General features: G+C 45.9%; 2 protein-coding genes across 3 annotated transcripts in view; one reads left to right on the top strand and one right to left on the bottom strand.

Moving 5' to 3' along the window:
* The first annotated feature begins 6,971 nt into the window (after nt 1-6,971).
* On the top strand, nt 6,972-18,257 carry PPP1R3B (protein phosphatase 1 regulatory subunit 3B). Of its 2 annotated transcripts, none has more exons than XM_086703348.1 (2): nt 6,972-7,212; nt 13,563-18,257. In XM_086703348.1, exons 1-2 carry the CDS (start codon nt 7,181-7,183, stop codon nt 14,443-14,445), a joined length of 915 nt encoding a protein of 304 aa, XP_086559474.1. In that variant the 5' UTR covers nt 6,972-7,180; the 3' UTR covers nt 14,446-18,257. The 2 variants fall into 2 exon arrangements, with proteins under 2 accessions (XP_086559474.1, XP_025788657.1); XM_025932872.2 differs by lacking the exon at nt 6,972-7,212 and adding an exon at nt 7,846-7,978.
* The window catches only part of LOC147581518 (uncharacterized), a 90,372-nt gene continuing 78,812 nt past the window's right edge, over nt 7,973-19,532 (bottom strand). Inside the window, exon 5 of the mRNA XM_086703350.1 lies at nt 7,973-9,863. Within this exon, the coding sequence (XP_086559476.1) occupies nt 9,720-9,863 (144 nt within the window). The 3' untranslated portion in view covers nt 7,973-9,719. The remainder of the gene's footprint in view (nt 9,864-19,532) is intronic.

The raw sequence follows: 19,532 nt of genomic DNA, 5'->3' as shown, positions 1-19,532 counted from the left end.
CTTGGTGGTGTTTGGGAATTCTGGATCCATGCAGAAAGTGTTCAAAACTACTTAAGCGTGGGAGAGATTTAGGGGCACCTGAGTGGCTCAGTCGGTTGGGCGTCCAACTTTGGCTTAGGTCATGATCTCACGGTTCATGGGTTTGAGCCCCGCACGGGGCTTGCTGCTGTCAGCACGGAGCCGCTTCAGATCCTCTGTCCCCCTCTCTCTCTGCACCTGCCCTGCTCGCACTTTCTCAAAAATAAATTTAAAAAAATTTTTTTTAATTAAACAAAAAAAAGAGTGGGAGAGATGTAGAGCCTGGTGCTTGAATGGGTTTGCAGAAAGATCCAGCCCAGAGAGGGAGTGACTTCTACGTGACCTGTGGGAACTGAAGTTTCTGCAGGTGATAGAAATTGACAGCCTGCTGACGTGAAAAAGCCTTGGATCTGGGGGCCCACGAGCTTCACACCAGGCTGGCTAAGTGGGCAGTGTCCAAGCCTGTCTCAGACAGTAGCTCTGGTGTGGGGCGAAGACCGGCCTCTCCAGACAATGGGCTGCAGAAGAAGCTGCATCAAGGGCAGTGCCCAGAGTTCAAGGACAAAGGGCTTGTTCCCAATTTGGAGGCCTGCATAAGCCACCTGGTTTTAAGCTTCTTGCTGGCTTTGGTAAGGGGAGCGTTCAGATCCAGGTTTTATTGCATCGAGAATAATCAAGTAATGTGACTCTTGGTGCCCTTAGGTCATCCTGGTTACACAGAAAGTGTTCCCGGAAATCTTCAAAGTAGTCCTGCCAGGCAGGCATTAGTATTCCCGTGTTACAGTGATGCAAACAGAGGCACAAAGTTGGGAATCATTTTCCCAAGGTCCACAGCCCATGGTGCAGAATCAGTATTCAAGTGCAGGACCACCAGACGGCCGAGCTCTTAAACACCGTACATCATTATATCCAGGGTATGAGGGTTCTGTTAGTCTTTTTTTTTTTTAACATTTATTTATTGTTGAAAGACAGAGAGACACAGAATGTGAGCAGGGAAGGGGCAGAGAGAGAGGGAGACACAGAATCCGAAGCTGGCTCCAGGCTCCGAGCTGTCAGCACAGAGCCCGACGTGGGGCTCGAACCCACGAACTGTGAGATCATGACATGAGCTGAAGTCAGATGCTTAACCGATGGAGCCACCCAGGCACCCCGGTTCTTGAGTCTTCATCTTTTTATGTGTCTTCCTAGGAAATTTGGCAGGAAGTTATTTTGTAATACACTTCTTCTCCTAACCCTTGGCTTTTGGATTGTCCCTGTGAGTTGATGGAAAATGCTAATTTATAAGAAAGAGAAATGCTTACTTACTAATCTTAGGGGAGAAAAATTTTTAGATTTTACAAACTAGGGAGCAATACCCCCCCCCCAAAAAAAAAGAAAAGAAAGGGGGTCAGGGCACCTGGGTGGCTCTACTGGTAAAGCATCTGACTTTGGCTCAGGTGATGATTCATAGCTCATGGGTTCGAGCCCCATGTCAGGCTCTGTGCTGACAGCTCAGAGCCTGGAGCCTGCTTCAGATTGTCTGTCTGTCTGTCTGTCTCTCTCTCTCTCTCTCTCCCTGCCCCTCTCTTGCTCGTGCTCTCTCTCTCTCTCAAAAATAAACATTAAAAAATTTAAAAAAAAGGAAGAAGAGGGAAGAGGAAGCAGGGTCAGAATCAGGGAAAAAAGGAGAAGTTACTGAACTGTTCAGAGCAGTAAGCCTTGAGAAAGACAATAGGCAAGAGCCCTTATGTCTCAAGGGACTCTGCAGTCGAAGATGACCAAAGAATTAACAGAAGAAAATCGGAACGACACCTAATGTCTTTGCTAAGAATTAATACATGGCTATATCAATCTCCAAGGCTTAAATGGAAACAATGTCGAAGTTGGCCTTTGTATATTCTATAATCCTGCCTACTCACCAAGTAAGACCCATACTAATAGTTAGTTATCAGGTTGTTGTTTTTAGTGAAGTGTAATTTTATAACAGACCCGAGTAGCCTTTATAACAAATACTCTATTGTCCTCTGCATTGTTTTAAGCAGTAGGTGAAATAAACACGTTGGACCATGGGTCCCCCCTCTACCCTCCGAAATGTGTGCTCCTTGAGAGCTCAGGTAAGGCATGAGGCAGAGAAGGAATATTCTCCATACGGGGTGACTTCCTAGCTTCCCTTGCTCAGCTTCTAGCTCCAAAACAGCCATGGTTTTCCATGTGGAGAAATTGTTACCATGAGTTTCGAGAGGGAAGAATGCAGGCTTTAAGTCCTAATTCTCTAGAGGATATCGAATGATCATAAGGAAAACCACGAAGTCAGTTCAGATGCTGCCTCTATGTTTCAAAGAAAAAGAGAAGTGATGGAAAATTAAAGGTGGCTGGAGAACATGGTGGGGTCCATTTAGAATTCATCGTGCATAAATATTTAATAGTTTTCCTCACCGTTCAAGTGAGTCACTGTTTTCTTAATGCCAATCCTATCGCAGCCTGTTTCTAAGAGAGCTATCCAGGCAGTTTTGGAAATGGCAGATGAAACCGGCTGAAACACAGTCGCTTACACCAAACCCAAAGTGCCTTCAGTATCCGAGGCATCTGACTCAAGAGGCATGTGGCACAAACAGCCCAGACCGAAGGGACAAGGCACGTGGCAGCCAAGTGGTCCGTCACACTCCTCCAAAGAGCTTGACATATTGTTCTCCTCCGAAAAATGCACGCCACTTGTCATGAAATTCTGGATGTTCTACAGAGGATCATATGTATACAGTCACGTGTTTAAATATAATTTATGACCACACCAGTCATGAACAAGGGATGAATGAGCAAAGAATATAAATATACATGGAGATCTGCCCGATTCCGTTTAAGCCTGTGGCAAAGTGGTATTCCCCCGTCCCAGCCTCTCCACCTTCTCTCTGACCAGTCACCACCTAATACAATTTAAGTCAATAATATGGGTTATGAAGTCTCCATTCATAACACAAATTGATTCTGTACTTTGAGATTCAAAGCTAAAGCAAAAGATGAGGTATGTAGCTATTTTTACCCAGGCACAGAATGTATGATTCAGTGGTAAAAATTCCCATGTGGCTTTTTTTTTTTGTAAGCTAAGGTATAATTTGCCCCAAATCCACAAACCAAGACCTTAAGATTATTTAATTCTTAATTTTCCCCAATAGTGGGAATGAAAGATCAACATTGCTCTTTCTAAAAACAATTTGGCAATATAAATCAACAGTCTAAAGAGCGTCTGTACTCATGGTATGTACTCAGGGAAATAGGAAATAACCAGGGATGCAGGCAGAGGTTTAACTACAAAGATGCTTATCAAAGTGCATTAAAAATAGAGAAAATTTGGGGAAAAAACATCTAAGTGTCCTGCAATAAGAACATAGTTAAAGCATCATCTTTGTATGCAAGAATATTATGCAGCTATCAAAAAGCAAGTGAGAAAAAGTATAATAATATTAATGTACTCAAAATGAGAAGCTGTCATGAGTAAAAAATTAAGATAGTATACTTTCTTTATACTATGATCCTGATAATAGAATGTTTATGCATAGAATACACACTGAAAAAAAGATGGTGAATTATATTGGTAGCTATTGCTGGGTACTGCTGATTCTATCTCCAACTTTATATCTTTCCGTATTTTCTACCATGTCTACAGTAACCTAGCGTTCATTTTACAATCATAAAAAAAATAATAAATACAACTCAAAGGTATTGTAGCAGGTTCATAGGAAGAAGCTGCGACGCGCTCCGTATATGTAACTTTTAAAAAAGTAACACATTAGCCTCACTCGGGAACTCAAAGCCCCTCCCCAGTGAGGAAAATGCCCTACTGGGCTCTGGGAGCTTGGAAATGTAAACTCCTCAGGGTCTTGTCCCACACAAAGGAGACATTCTCCATAGACAAGAGGCTTACGGAATCCCTGTTAGTATTCAGATGCCTATCCCGTAAAACATGACCTAGCAAGTCTCTTTCAGTCAGATCTGAAAGAGGGGCAGAGGGCCCCAGTTAACCTAATGCGTCCAGAACATGTCTGCAGCTCTGACAGGTGCAAACAACTCCACTTGTCTAAATATAAATTCACTTAGGCAGTTTGGGAACAGTCTTTCCCACTTTCTATTCTGATCAGGCAAAAGAATGTTCTCTTCTTGAGTTCTGACTCTTGATGCTGGTTATTTATATTTAGAGGCACTTTGCAACAATTTTTATCCAAAGAGAAGGAAAAGTTAGGACTCTAAGAAGAAAAGAAAAAAGAGATTTTTCTTCCAAAATCTTGGATGAAGATAAGACCTGGGTTTGGCTGTTTTTGAAATGTGCTCAGTTGAGAAGGAGATAAGATATTAATGATATTTTCAAAAACTTTATGGATGAACAGCAAGCTGATGTTAACCCATGCATAAAGAAACACCGTCTCATATTTAAGCCAGAAAGGAGCCTTATTTTTTAATCAGCACAGTGGAAATTCTTTGGGGGAACATATAGAACTCTGCTCCTTTGCCAATTCCTGCCCTGCTTTCTCCCGTTACCCCTAAACTCTGACTCCCCCTTCAGGATCCTGTTCGATGCTCACTTCCTCAGCTGACCCTCCTCACTCCCATCCCACCTCCACAGCCACACATAAGCAGTCTTCCTCTTAGCTCCCAAAATACAGAGAATTAACCTTCCACACACATTTATTCTACATCAGTACTTATTTGCCTAAGAGCTTCTTGAAAGTTAAGATCGTATTTCACTCGTTTTCCACTTCAGCAGCCAGGTTTATAGTAGTTACTCAATAATGTGTTAAATGAATAAACAAATGTGTAAGACTGAAGCTGAGCCCAAGTGCAAGGAAGACAGCCACCAAATAGCCACGAATAGCCACCAAAAAGAAAGTTTATGGGAAAATGATAATTAGCTTTGCTTAGCTACTACTAGGATTTTGGTTTATTTTTGTGGGGAGAGTTGGCTTATTAAATGAAATTAAGGCCAGATTAAATGAAATTGAGTGCCAGATAGTCTAAAAGGAACTTGGTATGCATTGACTAAAAGGTTGACACATTCTGTTTTTACTTTCTTTCTGCTATAAAATGACAGTGAGACAAGATTGTGACTAACGGCCAGTCCAGCTCTCAGCTTCTGGGGCACGGGAGTTGCTGAGTTCTGGTGGAACAGAACTTACTTCCCAGAACAGCTGACTTCCCAGCTCTGTTCTGATCTCGAAGGAGACCGTGCTCTTTTCAAACTCAAGGACGCCACACTCCTACCTACCAAGACTGTGGTGTGCCACAACTAAGTTTAGCCCCACTCTCCTGGTCTGAAATAGTCACCTAACCCACAGGGGAAATTATGACCCATGGTTTCCTAGATCCATGTAAGGAAGATGCTTCCAAACCTTAATGCTATAGGTTTGTATTTACTTGTCCCAACTCCTTCCCAGTTTGGTTCAGATCGCCTTTTGCCTGCATTCATGTTGCAACACGGGTTGGCTCTTTATCTCTGCCCACTCCTCTAGCATGCTCGCTACCCTTGAGAAATGTAGCCAACACTTGGCTTAATAAATCTTCAACCTACTCATCAGCTAATAAAAGGGGTTGAGAGTTGGCAAAGGGAATATTCCATGGAAACTGTGTTTGCCAAACGCCTACCAACAGCTGATTTCAGAGGTGGTCCTCTATCATATATGTCCACTGAAAGAGAAGGAAGAAGCTAATAATTCCTCTTCAGATAGGCAGACTGTGTCTTGAGCTGAAGGCTTGTATTGGACTAATGCAACCCATCAGTGTTTCAGTTTTACATTTCTAGTAAAATTAGAATTTGCGCTCATCTCGCTTAAAGCAGAAGTTCCCAAATGCCGTGTTCAACAGAATGAATGTTCATAAAGCTAAATATATCCAATGTGAGGGAATAGCCTTTACTCTGAGACTGTTATTTTGTTTTTGTTGTTAAAGAGTATTTTTTAAAATAAAAGGACGGTAACACAAGACGGTAGGGTTTGTTTATGTTAATGTCTTGGCACTTTAAAAGGCTGACAACCCTCTATCAATTTCCAAACATCACGAAAACTAGAAAACTAGGATCCTCATCCCTGAAGTGGCTAGCTCCGAGCTGAGCGCCAAGGAGATTAATACATGACTATATAAATATATATTTAAATGAAATCATATGAGAGGAAGGGTCTGGTCTCTTTTAGGGTCATCATTCTCTACAGACTTCAAGGTGTCTCACAGAGATCATGGAGGCCCTGTTGGTACAGGTAGTTGTAACAGATTCAAGTCAGGTAATTTCCTCTGAAATGTACCTACCTATATACCTATATCTGCGGTACTCTGGCAGATGGCCCCAATAACAACTTTCTAACGATTTTACTGTATCCCTTTCACAGTTAACACCTGGACCCATGGCTAACACAAAGCAAGCATCCGTAGTTACTTGTTTTCCACATGACCCTTACAGCTGAAGTGTCAATCCCAGAGCGCCTCTACCTAACACGGAGGCAAACACACTTCGCATTCTCCTGGGGCTCCTCTGGGATCCGCAGGTGATGGGGAAGTAAGGGACATCTGTGACCCCCCTGGCTCAAGCCTAAGATAAAGGCGGACCGCGGGACGGTGTGAATGCAACCGCAACTATGTCTGCAGATGTAGGCAGGCTTTGGCCCGCAGGGGCTTTGCTTAGGAAGAGGGAATTTGGCAAAGCCGCCTGCGACCCAGCCTTCTGGCTGTAACGGGATGCTCCTCTGTAGGAAAGTGCCTCTGCCCCCTGGCGCCCGTCCCCAGGCTTCTGATGAAAGAGTGACCCCACTGCCCCTTCCCAGCCCCCGAACTGCAACACTATCACTCTGGGCGCTGGGCCCATCACGTGGCGAAGCGGTGCTATCCCGGACCGCGGCTCCACGGCCATTGGTCGACGGCTCGCGTCCCGAGCGCGCCCATTGGCTGTGGGGGGCGTTCACGTGAAAAGGGTTCCGGGATGGCTCCCCAAGTGGGGAGAGGTGCTGGAAAGTTAAAGGGAGCAGCGCGGCGGCTGGGAGCCTGAGTCCGGGGGACCGGCTGCAGGGACGAGGCGAGCGGGCTGCTCTCGCGCACGGACGGATGCGTCTGCCCGCCCAGGGCGCAGACCTGAGTCCCGGCCCCCCACTCCTGCCGTCGCCGCCTCTGCTCCTGCCACCTCGGCGCGGATGCTGCCGCGGGCTGGCGCATGTGTACTTCGGCACTTATGAGCTGTACTAGGTACGTCAGTCCCCAAGTCCTAGCGTCCCAGTGCAGGGCCGAGAAAGGGCTGCGAGGAGTGCGCAGTGGAGACCTTTGGTTCCTGCCACCTGCACTTGCACTGTCCAACTTGCAGTTGGAGTCCGGGGGTGGAACACTCTAAACGGGCTTGAGTGGAGAGAGCAACCCAGGGACCAGAGGTGGGATGGAGCCTGGCTGGATCCACGTGTTCCACAGAAGTGCGGGTCTGGCCGCGAGGAGTGGCCCGGGCTGGGACTCTCGTGCCGAGTTCGAACCTGGGACACGGCGCTTCCAGCCTGGGACCCGACAGTCCCGGAGAGTGTCCCCTAAATTGGGCAATTGGGGACTGGAGTACAAGAAAGGTCTCTTTTTTTCTCAGCGCCTCGGTTTCTCTGTAATATGCAAGGAAACACACTTGGGCCATCTCTCAGGTCGCCAAGTTGCGATGGGACACAGAGCCACCCCGGTCCCCGGGCAGGGGCTGTCCCGGGACGGCGGGGGAGAGTCTGCCGCACGGGGACGCTCTCGCGGCGCCGCTCCGACCGGGATTGCCCCGCCGCCCCGCCCTGGTGTGATAACTTGGGCTCCTCCCCCTCGTCGTCCTCCTCCCCCTAGGGGTCATATCTCCGGGAACTGAGCGCAAGCCCTGCCTCCCGGACACACGACGCTCACGTAGTCCGGTGGTGGCAGCCTCTCCTGCCACCTCCCTGCAGACTCTCCGATGCAGCGAACCAGCTGGGGAGGGGGCTTCCCCACGGTCCAAAAGGTGAGTGAGGGACAAGTCGAAGGAGGCTCCAGGAGTGCTTGGGGGCGGGGTGCAGGCCGGTTGGACCGAGGGGGGGCAGGGTCAGGATGGCTTTGACCTGTGGGATCTTCCAAGTCTGGAAGCTCTGGCCTGCCCCCTGACCTGTTCATGCCCCGCTTTTGAACTCGGAGAAAGGGGTGTGGAAGGGACTTGCTGTAAAAGACAGGGTATAGGGTCCAGAAGGACATACTTGAAGAGTTGTGGCCTGTCGGGTGTTGTTTTCTGCTCTAGAGGAGAAAATTGAGGACAGGCTTGACTTGAATACTTGGGAGAGTTGCTGAAAGGTGTTGGAGCCTGTGGTCTGTGTGGCCGGGCCTCCTTGGGAGACCCAGGGTCAGGGAAAAGAGACGTTAGAGCTTTGAGCTGGGGTGGGGAGAAGAGGAAATGGTTCATTTGGCGAGGTTGTCCAGGAGCCAAGACTAAAGTGAAGACAGCCTGTGGACTCACCACAAGAGGAAAGTAGAGGTATTTAGGGAAAAGTGAGTGGGAAGAGAAGAGAAGTTAGTGGGCATTATTAGCAAACAAGAACGGCAGAGCCAGAAAGGACCTCAGAGGAGAAAGCTTAAGCCTGGACAGATTCAGTGATTTGCTCCAAGTGGGCAGCACAGGCATTCCCAGGCCAGTGCTCTGTTTCACATTGGGCATTGTCAGGTGGCAGGTGGAGTTTTCTTTCCTGTAATACGCAGCTGTGTGTGTGTGTGTGTGTGTATCTCAAAGATGCTTTAGATGATGGTTACAGGATAGAAGAGTTCAAGCGGCTGTTAAGGCTGTGAACAAGGGCCCCATGGTCTCAGTACAAAGGAAAATACGTCAACTTTATTCATATTATGTCACCCAAACCTTTTGGGGGGGGGAGTAAAGTAATGGCAAAGGGGTAGATGGACATATCTTTTAAAAAAGTATAACCTAGTTGTGAATGCTTACCTAAGGTAGTTTCAGTGTTCCTAGTGGGTTCTTGGTGCATCTGATTTTTCTGCCTTTTCTTATCAGAGTATGAAAATGGAGGACAAATATCTTGGCCTCAATCCCCCAAAAAGTTTATTCCTATAAAAGGCACAGCCAAAAAGTCAGTAGCTCGGCTGTCTGAAACTGTGAAGGTCATGTGGTTATTTTCTACCAGTCTATAGTTTTCACAGGAAAAACCACCATGACATCTAACCTGACCAGCCGTCCTGAGAAGGTGTGTTTTTTGGCACTAATGTAGTGGAACAGGGAAAGTGTTTCTGCAGAACTCTCCCTGTTTTCTCCAATTTTCATGGAGAGCTGGGATTTGCCATCTTTTGACCAGGAACCCTGAAATCTACCCTTGGGCATGGCCCAGTCCCTCGTGGCGCAAAATTGATCTCTTGGGCATCTATGTGGAACCCAAGTGTTTGAGACTCGGAGTAACAGCCACTCGTATTCTCATGATCTTGTCCCGCAGCAAACTGGTATCCAGTCCTCTGTCATGCTCTACTGGTTCAAATATGTGTCTGTGTCTTCTCCTGCTGGCTTTTTCCCTGGCCAAGCTTGGTGACTTATATTCCCTGGCCTGGGGAGAAAGGGGCCAAGCAGCCAGGGAGAGTGTCAGGCGGGGGCCTGAGATGCAGCCTGATGTGCACTGTGATGGCACCTGCTCGTTTTTATGCCACTTGAGGATAAAGCACCTTCCAGATGCCTTCCTTTCAGAGACTTAGGAAACTTACCTCGTACATCTCCACTGCTAGGAGGACTTGTGGGTGATGGACAGCCCTGTCACAGTCCATTGGGGAATTCCTGAGTAGAGGGTCAGGAGAGCTTCCATGAAACCAGAGTTTGGTACACTGCTTCTTGGAGAATGGTCTGGGTCATAAAAGCTGGGATCCACCTGTGAGGATAGGCAAGCGGCCAACAGTCAGATCGTATCCATATGTATGGGGCCACAGGGATTAATGTCCTCCCCTCCAGTTATGGTGACCCTAAAATAGTGAAGGGGACCCTGGGCAGTGATTGCTTGTGCAGTGTCCCTGAGGCAGTAGCCCTTGGGTGGCCAGGTAATTAACTTTATTTTTGCCTTTGATGGAAGAATGTTGCAAAACCAATTAGGCTGTAGAAAGTGCCAGTGGAATTGTATAATTAGAGTTGGCTCTGACCAGGACGTCACCTTCCCACCCCCAGTTCCACTAATGCTTAACAGCTTGGTGATAGAAGGGAGCTCAGGGGCAAATTTACACCCACTGGGTCCAAATAGGGAAACTTTACCAAGCTCTTCAACTAAGTCTTTGTAATCTTTAGGATTAGAAATTGAGAGTGACTTTAAGTGTGCAGATCCTTTAACTGATCTGCTTGTTTTAGAATTCTGTTTCTACGGTATTCTGAGAGTTTCCCAACCTTTTTCTAATGAACTGTGCGGCAAAGCACGTAGGAGGTTGGTTTGCAGGCTTGAAGAGATCTAGAGAAGAAGATAGAGAACTTACAGTTGACCTTGTGCTGACTCAGGCAAGGAAAGGACTGTAGTGGACTGAGGGCAACTCTACCCCCCTCAGGTCACACCCAGGTTGTCGAGTGTGGGCAGAGTGGGAGGGGCTGGGATGCAAGAGTGGGATGCTCACTTTGGGGGTATTTTTAATCCACATTTAATTAAAAAAAAAAAACAAAAACAACTACCTGTGCTAACATTAAAGCTGAAAGTACAATTCCAGTGCAGTCTAACCAATGCAATCTGTCAGTGCAGAGCCCGATGTGTGGCTTGATCTCATGAACTGTGAGACCATGACCTGAGCCAAAATCAAGCACGTCCAGCTCAACCCACTGAGGCACCCAGGAGCCCCTAGGGGTTTCTTTTTACGTTGAACTCATTAGCCAACCCACAGACCCTCTGTAAACGTATCTTGCCTATTTCAGTCAGAACTTTTCCTTTCCAGAACGATTGCATGGATAGAACAGATAATAGAAAGCAAATTTGCTCCTAAAATGTTCACTCATTGGTTTTGTTAGAGGGGAAACAGTAAGACAAGTATCGTTTAAAATGTATGTTTAGATAACTACATTGCGGCTATAATTTATTGTTTTTGCTCTGAATGTGTATGTTTCTCCAGTCAGTTATCACTAAATGGTTCCTGCATCCTAGGGGAAGGGTTATATTTCTTTTGGAAAATGGGATCAAACCCAGTACGTCTTTGTTCTTATTTTTCTTTGTATATTTGATCAAATATACCATCACCCTGAAGCCCCCCACCAGTGGGCAGGAACCAGGGGAGGCCTGAGAGCAAGCAGCCCAACCCCAGCACATACCTTCCCCTTTGCCATGGTGAGGGGAGAGAGGTTTGGAAGGAATCCACACCCTGTGTTCTGCGGTTCACAGACCAGATTTTAATCCTGGTTTCATCACTGACTTCTTCATTAGCCCATTGTAACCATCAAATCAATATAAATTTGCCATGGTAAGTGGAATGATAAAAATTGCTTGACTTTAGCGAGGCCATAGTGTTTGATAGGATAGGTTTTTGGCCAATCTTAAATATTTGAGGCATTTTTTAGATTCGTTTTACCCCTTGATGTGATTTTGGAAAATACAAGAAACACAAAACAGGAAAACAAAGTTCCTGAAATCACATCACCTGGATATTCTAAGGGTTTTAAATCTATCTCTAGTCTTTTTTTCTGCACATATACCTAATATTTTTCTCCCACAAATCTAGTCTATGTACAATTTTATCTTCTCTATTTTTTACTTTGACAGTATATTATTATCCATTTTTTCTATGCCATTTATACCTTTTTTTTCCAAATAATAGTTTTAATGATGATATAAAATTTTATCACTGGATGTGGTGGTATATTTGATTTAACCAGATACCTGTTATCGGTCATTTAGGTTATTTTCATTTTCTCACGTTTTCCTCCCTAGGATGCTGCATTGACCATTTTAGTACATTAACCCCCATGCACTTTTCATTAACTCTTTAAAATGAATACCTGTATGCGATATTAGAACCAAAAATGATCGGGACACCTGGGTGGCTCAGTCAGTTAAGCGTCTGACTTCGGCTCAGGTCATGATCTCACGGTTCCTGGGTTTCCAGCCCCACATCCAGCTCTGTGCTGACAACTCAGAGGCTGGATCCTGCTTCGGATTCTGTGTCTTCCTCTCTCTCTGCCCTTCCCCCTCTCACATGCTCTCTCACTCTCTCTCTTTCTCTCAAAATATATAAAACAAATATGTCAAAATGAATAAATGTTAAAAAAAGAACCAAAAATGAGAAGAATATTTAGAAAGGTTGTGCTGACTTAGACTAATACATGTGTTTATATTATCTTTAAAAAGTCTTTACTAACTCAGTAGGCAACAACAGGCATTGTTTTCTAATCTAAATTCTTTAAGTTGGACATTTTGTATATTTATGGGCCAATTTTAATTTTTTTCAGGAATCTTCTATTCATGTTCTTTGCTCATTTTTCTGTGTTGACTATTTTACTTTGTTATTGTTTTGTAGGAACTCTTTGTATATAAAGGTATTAACTCTTTGCTGCCATGCTTTTTATAAAATGTTTTCTCAGTTTGTCTTTAATCATTTGGTTTTATTTTTTCTCACTTCTAGAAAAATATGGTTTTTAGGAAGTCAGATTTAACCTGATCTTGTAGCATGATTCTCTTTGCCTTTTATTCTTATAGAGACTATTTTCCACTACAGAAAAAACAAATATTCACCTATATGAAAGGTTGAAAACAACTGAATTGTTGGCATTTTTAAAAAGAAAAATATGCTGGAATATAAAAATCTAGGAGCACGTGGATGGCTCAGTTGGTTAAGTGACCAACTCTCAATTTCGGCTTCGGCTCAGGTCATGATCTTACAGTTTGTGAGTTCAAGCCCCACATCAGGCTCTATGCTGACAGCCAGGAGCCTGCTTGGGATTCTCTCTCCCCCTCTCTCTGCCCCTCCCTCACGTGTGCACACACACACTCTCTCAAAATAAACATTTAAAAAAATATTTAAATAAGTAAATAAAAATAAAAACCTACTGTACAGCTTTGTGTCTGTCTTCCCCATTGAATCTCAGTGTCTAGCATAATATCTGGCATATAGGTACTACCAATATTCGTGGCATGAGTTCATTTATTTTTATCCTATTAAAGCCGTCTTTACCAAAGTGTGTTTCTCAGAACATGTGTTCCGCAAGCTGTTCCACAAAAAAAGGATTCCTTAGTTAGATAAGTTTGGGAACTCTTGCAGACCGCCTGTTCTTTTCAGTATTCCCCAAGGCACTCTGGCATGTGAGGCCCCCCAAGAAATCCCGACAGAAAAACCTGTGAAAATAGTTTGTTTTTTCATTTGTTTTGACCCCAGTCCTCTTTTTCACCCCACTTTACAGTCTTAATGTCCCCTGAACCCAAGGTCATGCTGGATCACACTTGAGTTAATACGGAACCACAGCAGAGGGGGAGTGGGGGGTGGGGGGTGGGAGGGGGGGAGAGGGGCTGGGCCAGAGCTGAAGGCAGACATTGTTCGCCAGTCCCCGTTCGAATGAGGAGTTTAACTTCTGTCTGATCTCACGGCCGTTTCTTTCTTTCCCCTTCTGCCAGGGTTCTAGCCTGTTCCTCTAACCCAATGATGGCTGTGGACATAGAGTGCAGGTACAGCTGCATGGCCCCTTCCTTGCGCAGAGAGAGGTTCGCCTTCAAGCCTTCGCCAAAGCCAAGCAAACCACTGAGGCCTTGCATTCAGCTGAGTAGCAAGGATGAAGCCGGCAGAATGGTGGCCCCCACCGTGCAGGAGAAGAAGGTGAAAAAGCGGGTGTCCTTCGCAGACAACCAAGGGCTGGCCCTGACAATGGTCAAAGTGTTCTCGGAATTCGATGACCCGTTAGATATTCCGTTTAACATCACTGAGCTCCTAGACAACATTGTGAGTCTGACGACAGCAGAGAGCGAGAGCTTTGTTCTGGATTTTTCACAGCCTTCCGCAGATTACTTAGACTTTAGAAATCGGCTTCAGACCGACCACGTATGCCTTGAAAACTGTGTGCTGAAAGACAGAGCGATTGCTGGCACAGTGAAAGTGCAGAACCTGGCGTTTGAGAAGACGGTGAAAATACGGATGACATTTGACACTTGGAAAAGCTTCACAGACTTTCCCTGTTGGTATGTGAAGGACACCTACGCTGGTTCAGACAGGGACACGTTCTCCTTTGACATTAGCTTACCTGAGAAAGTTCAGTCTTACGAGAGAATAGAGTTTGCTGTGTGCTTTGAGTGCCGCGGACAGACTTACTGGGACAGCAACAAAGGCAAAAACTATAGGATCATCCGGGCTGAACTGAAATCCTCTCAGGGAACAGCCGAGCCACAGAACGGACCAGATTTTGGAATATCCTTTGACCAGTTTGGAAGCCCTCGGTGTTCCTACGGTCTGTTTCCAGAGTGGCCTAGTTATTTAGGATACGAAAAGCTAGGGCCCTACTACTAGTGACTGTGCGTGACAGAGCGCGGCTGAGTGGGTCCTGGGAAGTCTAGCTGCAGTCACAGGCAGGCAGAGACGGAGCCAGAGAGCAGCTGAACTGCCATTAGGCACAGTTTTTGAAAATGAAAGGATCCTACTCACTTTTTTCTGAAGCCAGCAAAACCCAGCCAGGGTTAGATCTCACGGCTGGTTTCGCACGCCAGGGTAGATGCAGGGTGCTGGTCTGCTCGGCACCTGCGGCAGCCTCGAGGGTCGGAGCAGGAGACCAGTGTGGGAAGGGCCTGGGCGGGAACCAGCCTTGCGGGCAGTGCTGGAGAAGCTGGAGGGCAGTGGCTTCGAAATGATGCAACCAGGAGCGTGATCCGGCTGCCTGGAGGGGCCGCGCCTCCCTCCCCGTGATGTGGAAAATCAGTCACCTGAAAGTCACTCCGTGCTCAGTCGCCTCCCATTGGACCCTTGCGGCTCATCTTTGCGCGCTGTCTGCCCAGCCGGGTCGCCCCCCCCACCTCCCACCCCTTGCTGCTGCTGTTCCGGGTCTCCATGTACTTCACGCTTTATCTCTGTGCTCTTTTTTTTTTTTTTTTGCATTTTATTATCGTCCACAGCTCATCTGATGCCGAGGAAGAGATAAGCAAGGCAAATTAGCCTGTGCCGAAGACAGCCATTTCCTCTTTCTGACCCCACAGAGCGTCCAGCAGAGAACGATGCCCCAGTTAGCAAAAGTAACTGGCTCCAGTGCTGGGTTACAGACTGTGACAGGCAGGACAGTCTGGGTGGGACACGGGTAGCATGTCCGCTTGGCGTCTGGGGGAGCTTTCGAAGTACTCGCTCCTGAGTCACCAGACGGCTCCGTTATAGGATTTGTTTGAACTTGCTCGCTGGTTTGCAGGCACCCCATTCTTCACAAAGGGATTTGAGACTCTCCTTTCCTCGAGAGCCCTCCTTCCTGCCGTGTTCAGGACATTGTGATTTGCAGATCCCATCTATCCTCAAAGCCTTCAGTGGGTGTTTGGTCTAACGCTGACCGTGATCTGCGACACCCAGGCCTCTTTCCGAGCACGCAGGGACTGTGACCTGGGGCTTCTTATTTATGGAGTGCAAGTGCATAAAGGGATCAGGGAGAAAAACCTCACCAAGTTCTCACATTTTATTTTCCATGTTTGGAGACTCTGAAATATGAGGTTACTTGTTCTTAACCATATTGGACTAATGCATTAAAAGTTGTCGGTTCATACTGATGTGAGACTCCTGGGACTTTCATTGACAGATGGATCCCCAGAGCCTGTGAGTTTTCTTGGGCAAGATTGGCTTGTACTTGGGGGTGTTTAAAAAATATTTTTACATATGTATTTGAAGAAGGTTGGGTTTTTTTTTTTCTGTTTTGCTTTTGTTTTTGGAGCTTAGTTAAATGGCTGTCTCGTTTTCCTTTTGCCTGATCTGCGTAAAGTGAGGCAGGAAGAGGGGTGCACAGCTGCCTGGACACGGAGGCACAGCTACTGGCATTGGCAAGCGAGGAGTCGCTTTGGCTTGCGTGTTCCAGACGGATTAGAAAAAAACCTCCTGGCTTCTGTGGCTTTGTCCATTGGTGCCAGGCAGGTATGGAGGGTCCAGCCTCCTAGAGTTTTGTGGTTGGGTTTTTTTTTTTGTTTTTGTTTTTTTCTTTCTTTTTTGAACTTTAACATATTTCGACTTTTTAAATGTTCTTAAGCGGTGTGGTGGTTGATGTTAGTTCTTGTTCCTAAAACTGGCTGTTACTAGTCTGCGACCTAGTGCTTTATTGCTTATGCCTCTCCCAGGTGGGTAGGACTCGGGGATTGTGTAATACAGTATATGGGACAGTCACATTTTTGTCTTGTGCTGAACTTGGGCAGAACTGTGTTTTATTCTAAGCATATCTTACATCAGGCACACAGACGGCACTTTTGTTGTTACGGATCTGGCGACCAGCACGATTGATAGTGCAAATCAAAGTCGAATGGAAGCAAAACTGATTTCATAGAGGTCGGGAATATATTTTAAGAAGTCCTGGGCCACCTCTGTCCAGTCAAGAAAGGTACAGGGTGCACTGTCATTTACATGTTACCAGACTAAAGGTAACGAGATCACTCTCTATGCAAAAGAAAAATGCCTCAGGTGGCTCCCGTTCGTTTTTTCAGTAATGGTGATCTTCAGACATTCCGGGGTCAAATTTGAAATATGGTAATTCAGTAATCAGTATCTCTTAAAACAGCCATAAGCCCTCCCCCCACCATTCTTTCCTGGCAGCTCACCCCAGCTTTGTTGCTGGGGGCACTGGTTGCAACCCCCCCCAGCCAGTACACCTGGGATGCTCAGCCTCCCAGGCAAGTCGTCACCTGCTTGCAAAGACCCTCCCCTGACGAGAGAATGCAGTTCCCTGTCAGTCATTTCACTGAGAAAGGGGCCTCTGAACAGTTGTACTGTCTTTATTCAGCCGTCAGTCCATCTCCCTTTGGCCCAGTTCTGTCCCAGGATATCCACAGATGGCCCCGGGACCTGCTTCAACAGAACCTCTCCTTCTTTCAGAGCTCACCATCAGTAAATAGGTCCACACACAGTGACAAGTTTCTTAGTTGGAGACGTCATTGCAGCCTGACTTGGGGGTTTGACCCTCAGACAGCTGTCGGTTATGGTGACCAACGTCCCCCAGCCCCAGTGCCCTTCCCAAGGTTGTCCCCAAAGGACCAGCCTCCCGCCCAGAAATGGAGAACCAGCTCCGTTTCGTTTCCTATTTATTTCCCAAATACCCTGGGAAGCATTGGCAAATTAGGTGCAATAAATAAGCTGGACTATAGAAAGATACGTAATAAATAAGCTTTCAGTGTTTCTTGGAAGGTATGGAGCATTTGAATGGGTTTCTTTTCTCTTTCTTTTTTTAAGTATTCTTATGGTAGGGGAACTGGTGAGAAATAAGGGGAGTTTACGTAGTTCTCCAGAAATTAAAACCATTTCAGAGTCAAGGTAGAATTTATTTTTCCTCTAAGATTTAATTTTAACTGTGGCAAAACATTACTCTTTTCAACGTTTTTTTAAAGGTGTAAATTGTGAACTGCTAAAAGAATGTTTTTGTGGTTTTGATCCTTGCATATAATTTGCATTTTAAAAACAAGCATTGCTTGTAGTCACTTGGATGTTAAATGGGTTGTATATTATGTTTATAAACCAAAAAAGTGTCAGCTCATTTTTTAAAAGTGCCCTGTTTTCTGGGCTCTTCCCTCTCTGTGAAGTGAACGAAAACCTTGAGTGTCGTCCACCTGTTTCCTCCTGTAAAATTCCTCCCCTGGATGCGTGGCCCTCTGCTCTGGGAGGCGCCCATCACTGATACTGGGAGTAAAAAGTCATGAGCATAATGGGACCTTACAGGGTCCTGGGAGACCTTCTGGCAGGTTCTGTGCACTTCCTGACCGGGAAGTTCGGCTGTGGTTACACGTGCCTTTGCCTTGCCATGGTCGTCAAGCTCGTCGGCCCAAGTTGTAAAGCTGTGAATGTTTTTGCAGTTTGGGTGATCTGATCCCAGAGACCTCTGGACCCGTGAGGACCCCCAGGAGGGCAGCTGCGATGACTGTGGCTCACTTTTACTTCAGTGTGAATGTAAAATGGAAGGCTTGTCTTCATTCAATGCCTAAAAGTGCCTTGTCGTGAAACGTCTGCATGTTTTAAAAAAATAAATATTTTTGTACACAAAGTTAAAGGGGGGATGCACTTTAAAATCACAAGAATGGGTGTCTTTTGTGTGGTGTAAGAGAGTAGGTTGTCTGTATCTCAAATGCGAAAATATAATAAAGGTAGAAAAAACAAAACTGAAACTGTTCTATTTTAAAACTGACTCTATTCTGGGAGTCAGTTAGAGGCTGAGAATTTTTTTTATGATTTTCTTTTCTTTCTTTCTTTCTTTCTTTCTTTCTTTCTTTCTTTCTTTCTTTCTTTCTTCCTTCCTTCCTTCCTTCCTTCCTTCCTTCCTTCCTTCCTTCCTTTCTTTCTTTCTTTCTTTCAAGTTCTATGCCCAACGTGGGTCTTGAACTCAAAACCCCAAGAGCGAGAGTCGCACGCTCTACCAACTGAGCCAGCCAGGCACCCCTGGGGAGAATTATTTTCAATCTGTATGTTTCGACATACAGAATATAGGTTTCCAGAGGGATGGACTGCAATCAGTGGCTGAGTTGAAAAGCTGTGAGACACACAGGAAGGGTGGTAAGGGTGGTAATTGCTTTTGAAGTTGTCACAGCAGTGAAAGCTGGTCATAGTGACAGAAATAAGTGCTAGGGAAGAAGCACAGGGCCAGTGTTGTTCAGAACCCATTTTTACTGATCTGAGGGCATGTCTCCTACCCTCTCATTTGCTCTTGAAGCATATTTTTGGTTTTACTGTTTTTTTTTTTTTTTTAATGTGTGGGGTTTTTTTGTTTGTTTTGTTTTGAGAGAGAGAGCACACAGGGCAGGGGCAGAGAGAGAGGGAGACACAGGATCTGAAGCGGGCTCTGCACAGACAGCAGAGAGCCCAATGTGGGGCTCGAACTCAACAAAGTACGAGATCATGACCTGAGCCGAAGTTGGATGCTTAACCAACTGAGCCATCCAGGCGCCCCTTTGGTTTACTGTTTTTATTTTTATTTTTTTTAATTTTTTTTTTCAACGTTTATTTATTTTTTTTGGGACAGAGAGAGAGCATGAACGGGGGAGGGGCAGAGAGAGAGGGAGACACAGAATCGGAAGCAGGCTCCAGGCTCTGAGCCATCAGCCCAGAGCCCGACGCGGGGCTCGAACTCACAGACCGCAAGATCGTGACCTGGCTGAAGTCGGACGCTCAACCGACTGCGCCACCCAGGCGCCCCTGGTTTACTGTTTTTAAAGGTGGAAAAACTGTAAATGCCCATGGTAGCTTGTAACTACTTACTCAAACTATAACCAGCAAAACGGACCAGCTCCTGGTGGGACCTCTTCTCCTTTGGGTGTCAGACATTCGCCCTAAGTAAGATTTCCAGGGACGTTTTGGGGTGCCTGGGTGGCTCAGTTGGTTAAGCATCTGACTTCAGCTCAGGTCATGATCTCACAGCTTGTGAGTTCAAGCCCCACGTC

The sequence above is a fragment of the Puma concolor genome, chromosome B1 (genome assembly GCF_028749965.1).
Source record: "Puma concolor isolate L17-30 chromosome B1, mPumCon1.1.hap2, whole genome shotgun sequence".
NCBI classification, from domain to species: Eukaryota; Metazoa; Chordata; class Mammalia; order Carnivora; family Felidae; genus Puma; species Puma concolor.
This window is presented reverse-complemented; position numbering and strand designations above follow the sequence as displayed.

Excerpts from the sequence above, each read along its gene's own strand:
- PPP1R3B (XM_086703348.1), top strand. The coding sequence starts at position 7,181 with ATGTGTACTTCGGCACTTATGAGCTGTACTAG. Across the intron at positions 7,213-13,562 it reads GCACTTATGAGCTGTACTAG|GGTTCTAGCCTGTTCCTCTA; the intron begins GTACGTCAGTCC and ends CCCTTCTGCCAG.